Source organism: Tasmannia lanceolata, unplaced genomic scaffold (genome assembly GCF_043159265.1).
Source record: "Tasmannia lanceolata isolate RefF3 unplaced genomic scaffold, GAP_Taslan_0.1 ptg000007l, whole genome shotgun sequence".
NCBI classification, from domain to species: domain Eukaryota; kingdom Viridiplantae; phylum Streptophyta; class Magnoliopsida; order Canellales; family Winteraceae; genus Tasmannia; species Tasmannia lanceolata.
Window position 1 is genome coordinate 9,605,031 of NW_027518684.1, and position 21,817 is coordinate 9,626,847.

The following is a 21,817-nucleotide window of genomic DNA, read 5'->3' on the forward strand; positions in this document are numbered from 1 at the left end:
CAAAACATGGTCCTGCCAATATCAGTAGCCTCTATATAAATGTCGGTATCACTCTGAAGGAATCCATTACATAAGCATACCCTTTTATAAAAGAATCGGAAACATTAAAACTCTGATTGAAAATAACATTATCATATACAAGTAAATTGTCCTTAGCTTCAAAAAATAAAGAACAAAACAACCTTGCTGGGGGCGGTATTCTTTCAACTTTCAACGGTGAGAAAAAGAGGTCACGGGGAAGATAAGGTGAAATTTAAACCCACAAATCGGATCAAAGGATTGTTCAACTTGCGCCCATAAAAGTCTTTATCATGTGTCCGCACATAGGTACAAATATGTTTTTTGAAAATAGTGGGCCCACATGGTTCAGTGATCCAAACCATTCATTTGTTGGGACCCAACTTAGATAGGCCATGCCCCCGAACATCATCTCAATAAGATGATCCTACCCTTCAATCTAACGAAGTCGAGACCCAACAGATGAATGGTTGGGATTTTTGAATCATAATGGCCCCACTAACATTTCATCACCTGAAGTGGGCAACAATTCTACTCTCAATTGTCGTCTATTTTTCTATCATTTCTGGTGCCTTCCTACATGCACCCGCCTTTCTCGGTTTCTCCTTATCTCGAATTTGACTACACCAATGTTAATGTTAAAAGAGTAAAGGAGTTTGGAAAAATTCATTCCCGACTGTGGTGTATTCAGACATACAGAATACCGCCTCTTGGGGTGAGAAACAGATTCCTGCCTCTTTTTTTTCCCTTTTAATTCCTCCCCGGTGTTGTTTCTGCTCCGTATTTTGTTCAATTTTTTTAACCAAACACTCGAATCAAATGGAATCAAACCCATTTTTAGTCAGAAGATATCTTCTGCCTCATTTCATTAGTGGAAAATTCAAGATACGAGGAGCTGTGATTCTCCCTATTGGGATACCTTTAATCATGAGAAAAAATGAGTAAAAAATGGGGTAACTGTACAAATGCATGGCCCATTTCGGGAGAAAAAGAAGGCAAGGGCGCAAGATGGATTAGATGCTGAACAGAATTCAGAGTCAGTAGGGTCCAAATCAAATGCTTCGGGGCATGCTTTGTGCACCATCATCCTGCACCAAGAACTAAATTACGATTAGTACTGTGCATGAATATGAAGCAAAAAGCAGAGTCGAGTAAGGTTTAAGAAACACAGAAAAAATAAAAGAGAGGTTCATAAACTCAACCACTGCTCAATAAGTGCCTGAGTTAGACTCAAAAACTCGGTTAATCACTTGCTCAAGTTTTGAAGTTTTTGTAGTCTGTCTTAATCAAAGAAAATGTTTCTCTCAAGTTTTTCAAGTGCCCAATTGAATTTTTTTTTTTTTTTTTAAATTGACAATTTCATTGATACTGTGGAGATTACATTGGGGACCAGGGGTCCCTACTTGGATTACATAGAATCAAAAGGGAGGCCAGGAGCATGCTCTTAGGCCAGTAAAAACCAAAAGAAGTGATCTTCTGGGTCAACCACTACGGTGAGGTCCACACTTCCATGTGCTGCCACCATGCCAAATAACTATTTCACTTTCCTTTCGAATTCTTCATCTACTACCGCAGCCTAGAGTGCCTTCACCATTCCCCCTTTTTCCTTTACACTGATGTTCTCAATTGAATCGAATCCAACAAAAAGTGCCATATTTGTGGGCCCATAACGTCCCACGTCACACAGATTTCTCCACCACTTTCTAACTGGCGAATTCGATTTTCAAAAATCCCGCTCAAACGCCTGAAGCTATTGTGCGCCCCTAACCGTGCACAATAGCCAACCAATCGAATCTGATATTCGGCGGCCTCCACCTTGCGCCACCGCTCGCCCCGGGGGATCCCCGTTAAACCACCAAGCCAAAAACCTTAGAGACCACCATTATCCACCCTAACTTCTTCTTGTTCACCTCCACCATAACCTAAAACCCTAACCCTACCCTTCCTTCCACCTAACTCTATAGTAGGGCTGGCAACAGGGCGGGGCCGGATGTTGTACTCCCCGCCCTCGCCCCCGCCCCCGTCGCGCACATAAAAACCTCACCTCAAAAAAGCTTTTTAACGCCTATAAAAAAGAAAAAGACAAGCCGTGTTTGTGCACTTATTAAAATATGGTTGTTTCAATATCACCAGCCTAAAAGAAATATTTAGTTTTAACAAAAAAAACACTAAAACAAGAGGATATTGATAATGGTTTGCATACTAAAACGGGGCGGGGCGGGGCGGGGCGGGGCCATCTCCATCCCCTTCCCCGCCCCATCCCTGTCCCAAGTCGGGGCAAGCAGATCCCCGTTTTTATGGGTGAAATTGCCAGCCCTACTCTAGAGACCACCATCGTTCACCCTAACATTCTTCCTCTTCACTTCCACCAAACCCTAAATCCCTAACCCTACCTTCCACCTAACACTATTCTTACCTTCTTCCTGAACCACTACTTCTCTAGCCACCGCATGTCACCACTCCAGCTAACTACCTGCAACCCAAATCAACTATCCTAACCTAACACCCCGGTCTTTCTAGCCCCAACCTTGCACCTCGATCAAATCCATCTTTTACCTCCCAAATTCCAAATGGCAACCCCAACGCTATCTCCGGCTACCCATCGCCTTCGCCACTCAACACGGCCCCAAAATTTGGCGACCCACGGCTTCCCAAAGCCCTTTGCCAGTCATCCTCCGCACCATTTCCAACATCTCACGTGCCTTCCGCGTTTCACGAGGGAGAGGAGGGTTTGGAATAACCGGTCGTCTCAGTACCGTCGTCCGCATCCTCCATTATACTTTTTCTCCACCACCACCACCATCACCTCCACATCCAACCTCTTCATTTTTTCCCCCGAATCCGGCCACCCTTTTTTCATACTCCTGCCACGTCCACCACTTCTGACTGACCAACCCACTTTGTCCATGCACCCTACCCAGTTCCGATCATTTCCCCATTAAATCCGGCCCGCTCGGACCCAGATCCGGCCTTTCCGCACCTCTAGCCACCATTGCTGCGTCCCCTGCGAGATCTGCGCAACTTCGGGCATCATCCGACCACCAACACCTCCCATGCCCATCAAGGGACAGAAATGGAGAGATCAGAAAGTAGAAGAGATAGATCTAAGAGAAAGAGAGACCAAAGAGAAAGAAAGAGGGAGGAACAGAAAAAGCAGAAAGAGAGAGATCATGGAGAGATCAGAAAAATGAGAGAGAGAGAGAGAGAGAGAGAGAGAGAGAGAGAGAGAGAGATGAAATTGCCTCCCTCCCTAGGGTTTCCATCAACCTAGGGAGGGGGGAGAAGAAATCGCCCTTTTTTCTCATTGGTTTTTCCACGCCCTTTTTTTCTCGCTCTTGTAGATCGAAGCAACCTGATCCCATTCTGTGCCCAATTGAGCTTTTCAAGTAATGGAATGAGTTTTGTCAGGGAAACAGAGTTATCCCCTTTATTTGACCTACGTCTTGATCGAGACAAGTTGACAAGTTTTGGGAACTCAGTTTTTCAAACTACAGGTTTGGCTGTATTGCTATTGCTAAGCATCAATGTACTAATTCAATTGCATTTTAACCATGTGCATCTCTGTAACTATCATATTCACAAATTACAAGTGAGAAATGCAATGGCTAGTTAAAATCAGATGGTAAAGGAACGATGCTACTTAAAGATACACATGGTTTATTTATTTATTTTTGAATGGTTTAGTAATAGACATATTTAAAAAAACAAACTTAGAATGCAAGAACTAATCTCTTCCACTAATTTCTCCTAGTTTAGCAACACAAACATTGGATCTGACTGGAATTCTTCATTAAAACTGTTGACACAGACAGTAGGACCTATGATGTACAATATTTGGAATTCTTAATTAAAACAAAATCCGAATTTTGTGGACTCTGCATCAAGCCATCAACCTCCCAAAGACCTAGACTCTTTTTAGAGACCAAGTAATGGCATAACCAGAATCCCTTCCAATATCAAACGTGACCCAAGAATCCCACAAAATTCTTAAAAGAGGGCCTTATGAAACAGGAGCTGAATCAACTGGTAATCGACAAAGGATGAAGATCTACACAAGAAAGCACTAAAGAATATTCATGGTGATTTTCAAAGATCAAAACCAAGCATCCACAGTTGGAGAGAAATCCCAAAGTGACATCAAAGAGAAACTATGCTTCAAGCCAACGAGACTTTATTAGGATTAAGAAAACGTCATTTCTCCACTCCTTACAACACACACACACACACGCACACACACACACACACACACACACACGCACACACACACACACGCGCACACACACACACACTAGTAAAAAACCCCGTGCGATGCACGGGCAGACAAAGAACTGTACGGACCACATCATAGGTTGATCCAAACCGTCCGTGTATGGAACACAACATCAATAGGTTGTGCCCGTAAAATCATTTCCATAGGCTGATCCTAGCCCTCCAATCTATAGAGGTTTCCATAATTAAAAAAGCATAAAGGAGGGGGGTAGGATTGATATTATGTGGCTTTAATGGGTGCCTTTTTTAAAAAGCATAAAGGAGGGGGTAAGATTGAAAATATGTGGGTTGAATGGATGCCTTTGTTAAAAAAAGTCAAAAGAAGTGATGTGTAATTCTCGTAGAATTTTGGGAGAAATTCAAATAGAGCTTCCCTGCGCTTAAGTGGCTTAAAAAGCTTCCCATTGGTTCATATAGCGGGTCCACCTATGTGGGTCCACAAAAAAAGTGACCAATGGGAGGCTTTTTAAGCCACTTAAGCGCAAGGAGCTCCCTGCGCAGGAACACTTTTCTCACATATAATAATAATAATAATAATTCAAATCTGAAAAAGGCAATTATTAGAAAGAGGAAAGAATCCTACTCCAAAAAAGAAACATGTTAATATTATTTAGTCGTTGCTTGAACAACACACTATCCACATAAGAAACTTTCTATAAATAAGAACATTCTTAATAAAGAAGCTACTTATGACTGAGAAACTTTCTGTAACTAATAATACTAAAAAAATAATAAGAATAAATAATAAACTTCTTAATAAAGAAAGTTCCTTAGTTTGGAACTTTCTATAGCTAATAAGGCTAAGGAAAAAAATTCTAATAATGAGACTCCCTACAACTAATGAAAAAAATTCTTTAAAAAAATAAGATAAAGAAGGCCCATGTTGTGTATGAATTAAAGGCCTATGCGGTTAGCTTGTTTGGGGTGGTCAATCCATGCGTCCACTATAGTCTATAGGTGCATGTGCTCCTGCATGACCTAGCCCCAACCTCATTTCAATCTTCTATGCCTAGCAGACCTGAGAAAGTCCATTGTACACCTCTCGACCTTTCCCATCCAAACATAGGTTAACCAATAAACTCCTGTCAAAATTAAGCTTGAGAACATCAATCCACGGTTCTTCTCATCTTTCTTCAACTCCACATTTTTGTCATTTCACTCCTTCCAAATCCCCCATAAATTGGCAAAAGGAGAAATTCATCAAAGAATGCATCACTCGGTTGCAAATGGACCACTATAATACCTTACCAACCCCTAAATAAGTCTGCTAATCATTTAGGAGGCATCCAACTACCAAGAACAACGACGTTGAGAAGGATAAACTTAGAGAAAATTGGCGGCCCTTGAGCTTGAGAAGGTTGAAGAAGTCCTTGGTATGGAAATTCGTGAGAGAAAAAAGTCCAAGGTTTTGTGTCTGAAATATGGTGACAAAAACACATCCTTCTTCTATAGGATGACAAATGCAAGGCAAAATCAGTAGCTTGCTGGTTGGAGGCATTTGGTGGAAGACCAAATGGGTATTGAGGGGTCCTATTCTTACTGCTACAAATCTCTATAAGGAATAAGGCTAGCACCCAGGTTTTGATGGCTTTGCTTTTAAGTCCTTCTCACTTAGTGAGGCTGATGATCGTGAAAAGAAATCAGAGAGAGAGAGAGAGAGAGAGAGAGAGAGAGAGAGAGAGAGAGAGAGAGAGAGAGAGAGAGAGAGAGAGAGAGAGAGAGAGAGAGAGAGAGAGAGAGAGAGAGAGAGAGAGAGTTCACACATGCTGCTTTCGCAAAGATGAGATAAAAGGCGTCGGACCCAGATGGGTTTTTAATGGCCTATTTCATGATATGTGGCCATGCATAAAAGCAAACGAGATGAGGTTAATTAAGGTGTTCTATGAGCACGAGAAACTTGATGAAGAAATCAAAACTACCTTTATGACCCTCAAACAAAAGAAAAACAGTGCATCGGAAATTAAAGATCACCACCGATTTAGCTCTTATATCCCATTAGGCTTATATTGGGAAAAGGCAGATTCTTGATGGCATTTTGGTTGCCAATTAGCTTGAGTCATGGAGGGAATGTATAGCTAGAGTGGTGTGCAAGATCAACCTAGAGAAAGCTGACAATTTTGTGGATGGGGCCTGCTTAGGCTCTATTATAAGGAAGATGGGCTTAAAGGAGACCTGGAGAAGCTGGATAGAGAATTCAGAACCCCTTTTCATTATCTGAGTGAATGGGATGTCGGTGGCGACTTTCAAAGTTCAAGGGGTCTTCGACGGGGAGACCAGTTGTCTCTGTTTTCTTGTAAGCAAATAAACGAATGGACCAACACAAAAACTAATTTTATATTCATTCCTTAAATAGTATAAATTGAAGAAAGTCAAACCTACTGCAAAGATATACAGCTTTTACTTGCATTAACCTGAAAAGATTTGCTAATGCATAGCTTCAGTTGTGACTGTGAGGGTTCAGCAGCAGATGTAGAGCCACCACCATCATCAATACTCTGATTCTCCCCCTGCAAACGGTAAAGGAGCACATTTATTGTATTTCACATAGATGAAACATTTACTTAGATAATTATTAGGTGGATAGCAATTATCAGAATCTACAAAGAATACTTGCTAACAATAAGAAATTTTGCATAATGAAAACAATACAAGCCATTATCCCTCCCTAGATCAATACCAAGCAATATTTGAAAAAAAGACGACAGGGTTGGACTGGAACTGGCCACAAATACAGTCAGCCAAAATGACTCACTTCCACGATAACTGTCAGAATCTGAGATAGATCAGTGTGAACCGGTCAGTTCTTCAAAAGCCTGAAACTGTCAAATGGACATTCAGATAGATGGCTTGTGATGAATCGCAGAAATATGTGTCAAGAGTGGTAGGGTAGCTTTTTTTTTTCTTCTTCCTGAATGGTAGTGGTAGGATAGCTCTTGAAACGAAAGGGAAATAACAAAGAAACTTACCTCTAGTTAGTGAGCAGACTAGAAAATAAAATTTCTGCAGAAAAAATTCATCTAAAACTGGTCGTCTACACCGGCAGATCAAAATTTAAAGAAAAACCTGCAACAAAACTCAAGGGCAGCTTTTCTGTATTTACCTTTTCTTTCCCTTGCCAAAACAAGAATAAAAGTCCCATTTTTTAAGTTTCAACGCCCCTTTTTAAGGCCCGATTGTCGACCACTTTCGTAAGAGTGCAAATCAACACGGAATGCCTAAAACGAAAGGAAACCATTTACTAAACATAAAACAACTACTACCTAAGAATACTAAATATATTGGACTTTCTGTAATAGAACTAACAGCGACAAGAAACTCAAACTCCTAAACTCCCTTTTCGTGTGACTTTTCATGTTTCCAACTTGAACGAACAACAGCAAAATTCATGCCTCCATAAAATCTAGCTCAAAACCTCCAAGTTCACAAGCAACAGCAACTTATTTGTTCCTCTTTTCATGAGTCTGGTTCAAATCTGGGTCGAAAATAACTCTTTTATGAGTTGGTAACTCTTTGTAGTCAAGTACCTCTTGCATTGCAGCCACCCAACATCTAATTCCTGAGAAAATTCTAGAATTTAAAATTTAACTCCAACATCCTGTCGATTGTTTTCCATACGATTGCTTTCTTGGGGTGCTCGATGCATGGGCTGGAATTGGTGTCGAGCAGGATGCCTTGGGGTAGAAATTGATGCCTAGGATTTACCTCAACTTCGACTCCTTCCGAATTTGTTTCTAGAGCTTGAGCACTTCTTGATTGCGTAGAAGTTGAGTCAAAGCGACATCGGCTTGAGCACTTCCTCTTTTCATAAACATGGTTCAAATCCGGGTCGTGAATAGCATCAACTGCAGCCTCCTTTTTACTCCTTTCAAACGAGATGATCTTTGGATGTTCCAAACCCTGTAGTCATCAATCAACCTCTTCGTCAATTTGAATGTGAGGTTGAGGTTGTACACTTGTACTACATCAGCTTGGAGACTTAACAATGAATTAAGTCTCCTACTTACCACTTTCCACAGTCTCTCAACTCCCTCTCTTAGTTTTCTAGTCCCCTCTCCTAGATTGCTTAATTTTCTTCAATAACCACTCCTCGACCCTCTCCTCAAGGAACCAGAGCATCCCCCTTGCCTCCTTTACAACTTCAAAGGATAAACCAAATTCCAACCAATGTGAAAGTTTAAGACTCGACTCCAACCTGAACAAGGGCTCAATTCCATTAGACTCCACAATTGGATTCATTGTCATTTCTGCTTGCTCCTCCACCTAGACCATATCAATGGAACTAATTCTTTGGCATACGATATCCGAGTTTTTGTGTAGACCCAAAGTATAGCGTGCCAGACACGATAGGAAACCGATCTCATACCAAATACTGAATGGATACTTCTATTGGTCAAAATACCTATCATGCTTCCAACATGTCATTTGCTTTATGATCCTTTTTCTTGTTAGTGTCGCAGATTTACAATATAATTTTCAGAATGTGGGACTTACGGATGCTATAATCGATATATAATATATTACATCTTCTTACTTAAAACCAGTTAAGTTTTATAATGTTTTATTGATACATGTCTTGTGTCACATCTCTTAGTGTCGTATACCCATGTCCGTACTATGTCCTACATCTTGGAAATTGCTGTCGTATCTCGATTACCGTGTTTGTCTCCATATTTGGGCATTCATAGTTTTTGACTGCCTAATGTTATACTTATGAACTAGCAAACAAACATTTGATTATTGAGTTTAGGAGAGTAATTAGAGGATCAAAACATCACATGGAACAACCAAACTGAAGTAAATCAGTACAGGTCATTATTTTCTCAGCATTGAAGGGAAAGAATTTGTCAAACATAGTATTTAAAAGCCCCCCTTTAGTTTGCCAAATGTTTTTGAAGACTTCAGTTTCATAAAGGTTACATACTTGTACGAAGAATTCACATCCAGTATTCCAGTGTATAGTTGCATGAATCTTTTATGCAGCAGAAGATAGGAGCACTAAGAAATTTTGAAACTTTGACAGAACTAGCACTAATAATGTTCATAGAAGCACAAAGAACAAGTAAGGTCCCCACTTCCAAGTGTAAAATAGCACATACAAAAGTCTACAGAAAGAATTAATATTCCTAGCCACCTTCTAATTCTACCCATAGCACAAAGATAAAGCACTAAGCCAAAACTATAAAGAACTATATGCTTGTAACTTGCATGCACAAAAATAATTAAGTTCTAAGTTCCAACTTCTAAGTTTTCAACAATCAAAACAAGAAAGCCCACGCCCAGTGACTCGAGTCGACTCCCAGCGACTTGTTCGAGTCACCAGACGACTCGGACGAGTCTTCAACAGAGGCAAGTCACCTATGCAACTCGCCTCGAAAGCCCAGCGACTCGAGTCAAGTCGGGAGTTGACTCATACGAGCCGTAGGAGTTTGACAACTATGCCCATTCAGAAGCCCATCTGGAAGCCTAAACTAGCACCATTAAGAAACCCATCTGGAAGCTTCTAAAGATAATAGGAAAGTAATTACTAACTCCTGAAAATTCAAATGAACAAACCTCTTAAACTTCAGACAATCAAAACCATTACTAACTCCTGGAACTTCAGCATGAGAACATAATAACAGCATCAATACAGCTAACTTAGGGTCCTTCTGAGATCACCACTGCATGTCTTAAGCTACGGTGTTTAGGGCTTGCGGGGCCACTTGAGCAGCATCAACAGTCTACTTAGTGTGCAGATATCGCTTTGAAATCTCATTGTACCTAGTCCTTTTAGATCATAAAATAACTTATATTCTACTTTTCATTGACATCCTCACTCCCACTTCTTGTAACTGATATTTTACGAATTGTGTAAAGGTAAAGAATATTATAACAGTCCAACTAACAATTTAAATTGAAATTTCCTGCAAATGTTCTCGTTCATGTGAACTATGGCATGAACAGTAAATTGAGTAGAAACCTTACCTTTAAAGACTTTTGAGTATATAAGTGGTGAAACGAAAGTGGAGGCATTTGTTTAGGGTTCATAACAGGATATTTGAATTGCTATATCCATATGGAGAGAAGAAAAGTGACAGTAACAAACGGTGTGGTATCAATCAAAGGCTGCTAGGGCTTTCACAACAAGGACATTCGCCAGCCACATCGAGTTTGGTGGCACTCAATGTCTTCGAGGTTTCTCTAAATATAACACTGCTAGATTTATAAGAAAAATTGCCAAATAAAATAGGATAGTCCAATGTTAACCGGTTCTTTGCCGGTTTTTTGCCCGCTTGTCAATTCTTCCGTGTTGACTCTTTAATGATGATTGCTTGGATCTATTTCTCCCTGCAGTTGGAATTTCCAAAGACATGACTACTTCAATATTTTAGGGCAAGTGCTACAGTGGTCACTTGTACACAGCATTTTGTTGTTGCGCGATGGAAGTTTCCTTCTTATGAAGTTGAAAAAAAAAAATTCAATTTAAATAAGAAAGTTACACCACTTTGTTCATCTTCAATCTCAAAATTTCTTACTTCATCATCAATTCAACTAACTAGAAGATGCCAACAAATTAACAGATGTGAACTGCCAAACATTTAAATTGCAGCTTGTTTATGTAACTTTTTGTGCCACAAAAGTACGACAAATAACATGAAATATCTAACTGCTGTGTAATATGCTAAGATATTCAAAAAGTATACAGGCATTTGAGCTGATTTTTATGTCGAATTAACTTATGTACAAAAGAAAGATAAATACCACATAAGCAAATCCATTATCTCGAGCATCTTGAAAAAGAGAAGAGTAATAAGCTGGATCATAGATAGAGCCTCCTAAGATATCTTCAGAATCAGAGTTCTGTCTAACTATGCAATGACCAGAAGGATTCATAAAACTATTCCGTAAGTCGAAATCAGCTTCCCGGTATACTGTACTGTCCACAGATGAAGCCCCCAATCTGTACATCTGAACCCAGAAAAATGAAGACACCAACCTCACTGAAAACCCAGTAATTTGCATCAACAGAGTGAGTCTCACGGAAAAGATTAAAGGAGGACCATAGTTCTTAGAAGAAATGTTCCTGTACAAATAAGCACAGTGATCAATATAAGGGTTGTTTTCTATAAGAGAAAAAACAAAGACATAGGAATGTAGAAAATCATAAGTAGGAGAGATCTATGACAAAAAGACATTGAAGGCGTAATGAACATAAAAGACAGATAGATGTGTCAGCGCCAGACTCAGGCACAAGGTATAAGACATGTGCATCTGAGAAACCCAAATGTCCATAAGGTATCAGACATGTGTGCCTGAAAAACCCTAAATATCCATACAGACATTCAATGGGAACTTTAAATTTATACATAAATTTCAGTCCAAAAGATGTGTGAGGTAAAAAAAAAATGTATCTAGATAAACAAAATACAATAAAATTAGGGAGATGATATTTTCACTCCCCTTGCATTACATGCACACTCCCCTTATAACGTGATTTGACGTCAAAAAGCGTTAAAGTTGCCCACTTTTCACGTGAAATCACGTTATAAGGGGAGCATGCACGTAATGCAGGGGGAGTGAAAATATCACCACCCTAAAATTAATGTTTAGGAACTCAGTCTGAACTTGCACGAGCCATAACTGGTTCGGCTTGAGCAAGCCAATAGTCACCCTGTAAGCTTGTGATTGGCTTGGATGATTTTAATGAGATTCTGATGCTCGGGCCAAACCAAAGTCAGCAGGTCAAGTAAGTGATTAACCCAGTGAGTTTCTAAACATGGTGTAAACTATATAAATACGCTGAACTAAGACTCAAGGGATATGTATAATGATACACAAGATGAGGGGAGAAAAAGTGGCTGACAGATAGGGGTGTAAACGGATCGAATTCGAAGCGGATATGGCTATATCCGAATTCGATTACAGTATACACTATCCGAATTCGGATTCGGATTCGAATTTGACAGATATTTAATATCTATTACAATATTCGATTCCGGCGGATATTGTTCGAATTCGGATATTATCCGTATCCGTTTATCCGGTAAATTTGAACATTTTATTGCAGCACTTTATCTTTCTTCTCCTTCTTACTCCTCGAATGGATTTCCCAAACCCTAAAACCAGACTTTTACCTTCTCTTCTCAAAATTAACTCTAAAACCCTAAAATATATGAGATCCTCTTCTTCCTTTTAAAACAAAGGCAGAGAGAGAGAGAGGGGCAGTGGGGATGGATGGTGTTGGTAGCGGTCTTTGGGTTTTTTTTTGGTGTATATGATGGAATGGGTTTGGGCTATTTTGAATAGGGGAAGTGGGAGTGCTGATGGTGGAAGATGAAGAGAAATGGGGATGGAGATGGGGATTGGGTAAGAGATGGAGGTGGCCGTGAGAAGGTGGAGAGGGGCGGCGGTGGATTTTGGTGGGGTTGGGGGCACCAAGGAATGCCAGAGATGGTGTCTCGACCTCCTCCTTTCTCCTCTCTTGCTTCTCCTTGCAAACCTTAGAAGTCCCCCCTTTTAATTGCATTTTGGATTTTTATATAACCCTTAGTTGGAAAATTGATCTGAGCCATCCTTTTTGCTTTAGAATTCTCCAGAAGCTATGCCGTCTTCTTTCAATCACCATCATCCATTTGTCTCTTTCATCCGACTTCCCATATTTGTTGCTTCATAAAGGAGCCATGTCAAACTCCAAGAATGCCCTTAAAATGAGAGATTACTCCATTTCCCACCCAAAACTATTTTGTTTTTGTTTTTTTTTCTAAAAAGAAAATGCACAATTCTTTTAGAAACAAGCGATAGTGTGTCATTACTAAAAATAAATATTAATGATATTATTAATAATAAATAAAAAGGATGTACTTCTCGGATTTGGATATTAAACGGATCAGATATACCATTTACCAGATTCGCATCCGCTAAGAGCTGGATATCTCATAAACGGATTCGGATAATATCCGCTTGAAATGGATTCGGATAATATTCGCTTTAAACGGATTCGGATGCGGACGGTAATCGAATTTTCGACTATCCATTTACACCCCTACTGACAGACACATGAATGCTGGCAATAATACAAGACTAAGGCACAACTTAAAATGCCTACGTCATTCTGAGTATCAGTAGGAAATGAAGCCACCAATGGCAGTGTGTCAAGAATTCAAAGGTATATGTAAATAAGTAGAGTAGCTAAAGCATTCAAAAAATTGATTTGGAGTCCAAATCAAATCAAAGAGATGTGCCATTTATATTTCCAAATCATTCCTACAGCAAGAAGTAGACCCACAAACAAATCAAGCTAATACAAATGATTATTTTCACTTCAACTGCAATTACCAGTAACTTATTACACTACATCATAGCGAAGAAAAACTAAAAACATGATAAAGTTGTAAATGAAAGTCGTCCAAGACAGTACCATTGAATATAATAGATTAGCAGTAACAAAAGAAATATTTGTTTGATAGTGCACCACCATCAAAATCAACCAAGAACTTATAAAGCATGACTGAATCCCAGTGAAGTAGAAGGCATAGTAGAGAAATATGAACTCTGATTAACTCACCATATCTCACGCGAGAACAAAATGAACCAACAGACATCAAGCAAGATTGTGCAAACCAAAAGAACGGCATAAGTCCGTCCAAGACTCTGGCTGCTGCTTTCGATTGCTATGAGTGCAAACAGCGCCACAACCAAATTTATCAACAACACACCGTTGAACAATGCTCCGAGAGATCCGATCAAAGCGCAGCCAATCTAAAATAGAAGAAAAATGCAAAAAAAAAAAAAAAAATCAATAAAAATAACCACCAAATTTCAAGTAAAAAAAAAAAACACTAATTTTCGATGAGAAGCCAAGCTAGTTGAATATTCTGCAATGAAAAATTCAATCAAATTCAAAAGGAACGAAGGAAAAATAAGAAAGAAACCCTAATTCAAAGCAAAGCAAAATTCACACAATAAGAAGAAAACAATATGAATAACAATTGTAATGAAATACCACTCTGCGCAGCGAAAACTTGAAATCAACAAAAAGGAAAATGAAAAACTCTATTGAATAGATAAGAAAAAGATATCTGAAACTCTGATTGCTGATTGGGATCAAAATAAAGTAATAAACTCTCAATTCCATAAAAAAGAAAATTGCAATCTCCAAATCCATTAAAAAAGAAGAGAAGTTCCATCAATTTCTAACCAAAAAAGGAAATTGAAACCCTAAAAATCACAACGTCACATAAATATGTGTAATCAAACCTCAAACTCTCCAAAAGAACAAAAGAGAAATCCACGTTATTTAAAATGAAAAGAAGAAAACCCTAGACCGAATTCGAAACTCGGTCGAATTTCTGTTAACGAAAAGCAAAATTCAAAAATTCAAACCAATTGAATGTTAAATTGGGATCAAAATCAAGACTCACTTGAATGTAAATGAGAAAAACCGCAACAGTCTGAATTTTATCGTAATCTCGAAGCCACGATCTAATCGGCGCCCATATAGATGAAGAACAGAGCATCATAAATTGGAAATTCGATGCCCTAGTAGGACAAATACAAACAAATCTTACGAAGAAGAAAAAGAGAATACAACTATCTCTGCATTTCTCTCTTTTCTCTCTTTCAGTTTTTTATTTTTTGGAAATAGAGCTTAAATTCAGTTTTTTTTCCTAATTTTATGTTTTTCCCTCGAGAGATCGAGAGAGAGAGAGAGGCATCTTTGCATCTTTTTTTAGAGCGAATGAGGCATCTTTGCATCTTTTTTTTTGGGAGATGATTTTTTCGCACCCCCCTGTAGGATCATGCGCCCCATTTTAACGAGAATTGTGGGCAGATTTTAAAACGCTTTTTGACGTCAAATCAGGTTAAACAGCGGAGTGCATTATCCTACAGGGGGTGAAAAAATCATCGTCCCCTTTTTTTTTTCCTCTTTTCATCCTTTATATTGGTTGTGTACTTGTGTTTGATACGGGAGAAAGTTCGATTCCGTAGAATTGCTAGTGCATGTTTAACAAACAGGAGAAAGTTCGATTCCCGTACAACTGCTAGTGGAATCGAGAGTATAGTGGGAATGGAGGATAACATATTTCTCTTGTTTGATGTAATTATTGAAAACCGGTAAAAAAAAGGGGAAATGATATCAGCACACTGTATTTTGATGAGGGCACTCCTCACTTTATTAAAAGTACGGTATGGCCCGCACCATAAGATGATCCAAACCGTCCATTAGATGGGCCACAGCCTAAATAGGCTGTACCCCAAAATATTATTCCAATAGGTTGATCCTAACCCTCCGATCTATAGAGGGTTAGGATCAACCCTCTAACATTCAGATCGGAGGGTTAGGATCAACCTATGGAAATGATTTTTGAGGCACAATCTATTTAGGCTATGGCCCATCTAATGGAAGGTTTGGATCATCCTAAGGTGCGGGCCATACTGTACTTTTAATAAAGTGAGGAGTGCCCTCAACAAAATACAGTAGTGCTGATAACATTTCCCAAAAATAAAATAAAAATCAAATGCTAGCAAATTGCTACTGATATTTGCACAACCCTGTTTTGACAGTGACACAAGCTCACCTTGTCTTTTCCTTTTTAATTAGCTGCAGACGGGTTTTCTTTTTTTTTTTTTTTTTTTTTTTGCAATCGTAATAGCTGATGACAGCTGGCTAGATAATAAAGACAAGGTTAGTTTGTGTCATTATCAAAACATGGTAGTGCAAACATCAGTAGCCTAGAAAAATGGTAAAATACTAGTCTCTCATAAAAATAATAAAAAGATATCTATATCTCATAAAAACACCCGGTTTATAGAAAAATGACCAAATGATATAGTACTTTTATTTCCTAAAAATGATAAAAACATCCATATCTCATGAAAATGACAAAGGAAAAACTATTTTTCATTAAAAAAAAACAAAGTATGCATGTCTAAAATAACCCAAATATAGGGGTGGCAAAATTGGCCGAACCGAACCGGAACCGAGCCGAAACCGAACCGAAAATTCGGTTTCGGTTTGGTTAAACCGAACCGAATATTTGCAATTATTATGAGTAAAGGGTGGCAAAATTGGCGGAACCGAACCGAAACCGAACCGAAAATTCAGTTTTGGTTCGGTTTTGGTTTGGTAAAACCAAACCGATTCAAATTTCGGTTCGGTTCGGTTTGGGGGTCAAACCGAACCGAAACCGAACCATTGCCACCCCTACCCAAATATCTCTTTCTTTCTTATGAAAAATGACAAAAATATACATATTTCATAAAAATTATCAAATGGGTTTTGTTAAGGAGTGCCCTAAGGGCACAGGTTAAGCATCATTTAACGACCATCGGTAACATGATTTTACACATACTTTGATGAAAAAATAATAATCTCAAAACGGGTGTAAAAGTATAAAAGTAAGTGTAAAATCATGTTCTCGGTCATTAAATGATGCTTAACCAGTGCCACACTCGTTAACAAAACCCTTATCAATACGCATATATAGTAAAGAATAACAAAAGTGCCCCTTTCTTATAGAAAATAACAAATTACTCATGTTTCATGAAAAATGACAAATATACCATACGTCATTAAAATGACCAAAATACATGTATCTCTTGAGATAGGAGTCTTTTACTCTTTTATCATTTTCTATGACATAATAGAAATTTGGTCATTTTCTATGAGATATGGATAAGTTTGTCACTTTTTCGTGAGATATGAGTTCTTTTTTGTCATTTTCTATTAGATAAGGTATTTTATTATGAGAAAATTGTTGGTGCGCTTAAGTTGTTATAACGCCTCCCATTCGTTTAAATGTTTGGGTCCCGCTTAAGCGCACCGATGGGAGGCATTATAACAACTTAAGCGCACAAAAAAAATGGTGCGCTTAAGCTCACCAACAGTTTTCTCTTTTATTATTTTCTATAAGATTGAGGTATTTGGTCATTTTCATGAGATACGTATATAATTTTCTACGAGCCATGGTATTGTTGTCATTTCCATGAGATGAGCTTTATTTTATCATTTTCAAACTCTCGTGCCCTTGCTCTTTGTGAAAATAGAATTCTGAGTTCTAATTCCAACGGTTGCATCAAACAAAATAAAATTTCTGGTCAGCTTTATTTCAATGCCACTCCATTCCATATGCAACTCTACAAAGTTGAACATTTTGCGATATCAAACACAGCCTAATGTAGGTAGGAAAATAGTAAAAGAAGGTCACATTTACATTCCTTATGCCCACTTATGTTCGGCTTGTATAATCTAATTTGTTGATCTAAACCTCAACCACGGTCCATCGAGCCTCAATTTAGGGTTTTATGCTTAGACCATGTTCGATTTAGATTATGACAACCGATTGTGAGTGCCAAACTGATTATTGGACTCAAAATTATGTTTAAATTTGTGTCCAATAACCTGGTTGGCACTTGATTTTGAGTCTAATAACCAGGTTGGCCCTCACAATCGGTTGTCATAATCTTAAACAATTGGCCTAAGGCCCCAAATCATGGTTTGAAATTTCAGTTTCGGTATAAATTTCGGACCAGCCGAAACCAAAATTTCTTCTGCCGAAATTTGGTACATTTTGGTAATTTCGGATTTCGGCCTTTTCGGTTTCGGTGTTTGAGCGAAATTTCGGATTTGGGTCAAAATTTAAAACCATGCCCCAAACCGATTATTGGGCCAAAATTAAATGTAATTTTGGTTCAATAATTGGTTTTTAGCCTCACCATCGGTTGCCACAATCTGAAACGAAAAGCTAACAATTGATTTTATTTTGTAGAAGACAAGTACTATGGGTGGATTCACTTTTACAATAAATGGTAAAAAGGCACTGTTTGGGTCTCACCAGGGGGGCATAAGGGTACTGCAAAACCAATGGTTTATATTTTCTTGGTGAAACCTTGAATGAGACTATGGAAGCTTGACGAATCAAGGTCCTAGGATCATCCGATCAAGCTGATCTCAACGCCATTTGGTTGGACTTATGGTTGTCATTCGGATCAATTAATAGATCCCATCAGGTAAATGTGGCAGAAGTTTGCTCAGTAGGCGACTTTTAGGAATGAGCATAGAAGTGCCTTGCGTTTTAGCATTTTCCATTTTTGTATTCATTTATCATGGTATGATAGTGTCTACACAAGATGGAACCAAAATCAAGTGGGCCTCCTCGTGATGTTCTACAAGATTTATAATCCTCGATTTCGATTTTATAAGCTAAAGCATGGTTGTAAAATCCAGGTTTTAGCTTATAAGATCCAAGTTTTAGTTTGTAAAATCATAAAATCATGTATTGTAAGATCCATGTATCCAAACGGCCGTTCGTGAAATTTCATTTTATCATTGATAGAAAAAGTGATTTTTTTTTCTGGGCAGTGGTTCTCAAGTACTGGACAACGAGTAATTAAGTTGTTACAATATATAATATAGAAAGTTAAAGGGACTTCATTAAAAATCCCCCTTCTCCTAACTTTTTCAAATTGTCTCTCTTTGGAGGCAAAATGGAATACTCACATAGTTACATAATAGTTCAGATTTGGGAATAGTTCAACAAGGCAAATGTTCAAAAATAAAAAATAAAAAAAATGGAGGAAACACATGCTTCCGAATTTAAAACACTTATGTGCACATCTCAGTTTAATGTTCTTGGAAATAGGCTGTCAACTAAGGTTTTGAATTGAGTAAACATAGTGAGTTTGTGATTTTCAATCAGAAAAATCCAGCACAAATGTGGTTTGTCCCTGAATCCAGATTTTGTAGTGAGGCCTAGGGTCCCATAAATCACAATGTATGAGATATAATAAATAAAGATCAGTAAAATCACAATCACTAAATGGTAACTAGAGCTTTTTCCAAGAGGACAAGTAGAACAAGAAGGCAATTTTTTATGGTAACTAGAAAGAGGGATAACGCTATGGCTAGACAAAGAGGAGGTAACATTTGCTAAGGGATGGCCGAGATGCCGGCGACCCAAAGAACAAGTAGAAACTGAGTTTGTTGGTAGAGTGTTGGTCGCGAACAATGATTGGGCATAGTGTCCTTTTCTACTCAGTCCGTACATGAGGATTTTCCTCTTGAGACGATCTTTAGGCTCCGTTTCTTTCTACGTAAAAATGGACGTAAAATTTGTTTTATACTGTAAAAATGAACATAAAACAAATTTTAAGTCCATTTTTAGATCTAAAGAAACTGAGACTTAATACAAAAACCTGAAGAAGAAAATTCAAACAAGCTAGCAATGTCACAAGTGAACCCTGTTTATCCGGGGCATTAAGACAAGATTATCTTAGCAGTACCCTGTGTTAGGTAGACCAGTTCCATTGGCTAAGAATATCTTAGTAGTACCCTCAGTGGCATTAAGACAATGTAGAGGGATCATAGGCAATATGATTTGAGGGCGGGTGGTGAGAAAAAAGAAGAAGGGTGAAATAGATTACAGGGAAGCGTATAGGCTTGATATCATGTAAAAAAATGTAATAAACCAGAGAGAATGAAGAAGTTACAAGAAAAAGAGGAATTGCCAAAGATTTACGTGGTTCGGCTGCATGGTGAAAAGAAGAGAAGAGTTTTTATTATTTAGCTCAATACTAGTGCCCCACACACCTTTTCTTATATAGAGGTTACAAAGGATCTTAAGAAAAATCATGTGAAACAACCAATTACTCCAAAAGCTTAAGCCATTGGAGTCGGTGTCATTTTAATCATTTACACAACATTCCCTGTTTTAGTTTTTTGTGTTGCACGGTATGGGTATGTCTAATAGTTTTAGGTAATTTAGTACTTTAGGATTTCATGAAATTTTTCTAAAGGATTCTTCATTAGCCGACCCCAACTAGTTTGGGACAACGGCTTAGTTGAGTTGAGTTCTGTAGCACTTTTGGATGGTAGTGGGAATTTCCGTTATGTATCATTCTCCTTTTCTTTTCAAGTTTTCGTGTTTGATTCGATGGGAGTTATTTTCCGATCTAGTCACTCTTGTAGTTTTGGGGTTTTTTTTTAAAAAATTTCGGTTGAATTATATACACTTTGGATTCATTAGGCTAAATTTATGTCTTGTTTCTTTACTTCTTTTTCCTATTGGATTAGGAGTGATGATTAAACAAAAGTTTTTTCAAGGAAAATGATGGGGGGCAGCTGTTTTAAATTTGTTTGGTAGTTGAAATTACTCAAAAGATAAGGTAATTGATAAAAAAAATGTAAAAAACAGAAAAACTTCAAACCATAGAGTAGCTGATTGAAGGAACTGTAAATTGAAGAAAAAAACCCATCATTTAATTATCTATTTGTAGAAATAGAAACCCTACATTTGAATTAATAGGTTCGTAGCATGTGATTTGTTGGAATTTGATCGACTCAACATCCAGTTGAAATGCAAGTAAGGAAGGCTCACGGAAGGTTACGAAGTGAGAGGGTAATGAAGGAGAGTGATCTTGATGTGCTTATAGGAGATTCGGATGCGGTTTTCATCACATTAACCGATGACGATTTGAGCTTTGGAGGAATAACTACTGCAAGAAAGTGGGTTAATAAGGATCACATGATATTTAGATTTGGAAATAGTTACCCTAGGTATCAATCTTCATAAGCTTCCATGGTTGTCCCTTGACCAGGAGAAGGAGCTTAGCTAATGTTACTTGAGTAGAGATGTTTATTCTTTTTTTTTTTCCCTTCTCTTGGCGGAGATAGTTTTCCTCCAAGCTTTGTAGGACTTTCTACCACAAGTAGCAATGTAAAGTTTATGAAGATGTAGTGTCCAAGAAATTTAAAGTTGAGTTATTCTCTCTGAATCAGTCAGAAGTGTCTCAATGGCTAACCTCTTTTTTGGTAGGTAAGCTGGGATCAAAACCTGTGACCTCAAGGTCGAGATACAAAGCCTCAACGATTGAGCTACAAGACCAACCGCGTCTCAATGGCTACCTACTATTCCTTTTGCGGCCACAATTCCGAACGGGCAGAAGCAATAGCCTGATAGGAACTGGATACAAACTTTTTATGGAGTGGATGATCTGAAGTTTTTGTATTTAATTTTGCTTCTTTGACATGAATTAATGTGCACAAGAACACCCAGCTGTGGTGAATGGAGTAGTTATTACAGCAGTTCTCCATATGAGAGTTACCACTTAAATCTTTAGGCTAACAACAAATCTTACACCCCATCTACAATACATCAGCCCTTAACTCGAAGGTAGATCTATTCACTTTATTGATTCAAGGTAGGGTTCATCTCATCAGTTAGGACTGCAAAAGACCATCACTATTGACTCAATGGCAGATCTATTCACTTTATGCATAATGGAGCCAGATCTGGTGTACGATAAGAGATTTGCCTTTTCTATTAGGCCGTGTTTGGGTACCTCATGTTTTTGTATTTGGATTTGGATTTGAGTTTTAGATACAAAATACATCAATCATCTTCATGCTCATGTTGTGTGTGTGTGTGTGTGAGAGAGAGAGAGAGAGAGGGTAGGTCTTGCTGCTGCTGTAGCATGGTTGAGAAGCAGCGAGGGTAAAGTTACTTGACACACTACGGATTTCCAAATAATGTCTTGCAGAACAGATTTGAAA

At 38.3% G+C, this 21,817-nt stretch overlaps 1 protein-coding gene across 1 annotated transcript; it reads right to left on the bottom strand.

Annotated features, from left to right (window-relative positions):
* Positions 1-852: 852 nt before the first annotated feature.
* Positions 853-14,996, bottom strand: LOC143880938 (uncharacterized). The gene is made up of 5 exons (XM_077383918.1): positions 14,688-14,996; positions 13,832-14,025; positions 11,029-11,350; positions 6,699-6,794; positions 853-1,106 (listed from the first exon to the last, which is right to left on the bottom strand). The coding sequence occupies exons 1-5, from the start codon at positions 14,784-14,786 to the stop codon at positions 1,071-1,073; spliced, it is 747 nt and encodes a 248-aa protein (XP_077240033.1). The 5' UTR covers positions 14,787-14,996; the 3' UTR covers positions 853-1,070.
* Positions 14,997-21,817: the final 6,821 nt, after the last annotated feature.

What these genes read in the sequence shown, in the direction of transcription:
- LOC143880938 (XM_077383918.1), bottom strand. Translation starts at nt 14,786, where the DNA reads ATGATGCTCTGTTCTTCATCTATATGGGCGCCGATTAGATCGTGGCTT. An exon ending in TTGTTCTCGCGTGAGATATG is followed by an intron (nt 11,351 to 13,831) that starts GTGAGTTAATCA and finishes TTATTTGTACAG; the next exon opens with GAACATTTCTTCTAAGAACT. An exon ending in GCATTAGCAAATCTTTTCAG is followed by an intron (nt 1,107 to 6,698) that starts GTTAATGCAAGT and finishes TTCTTGGTGCAG; the next exon opens with GATGATGGTGCACAAAGCAT.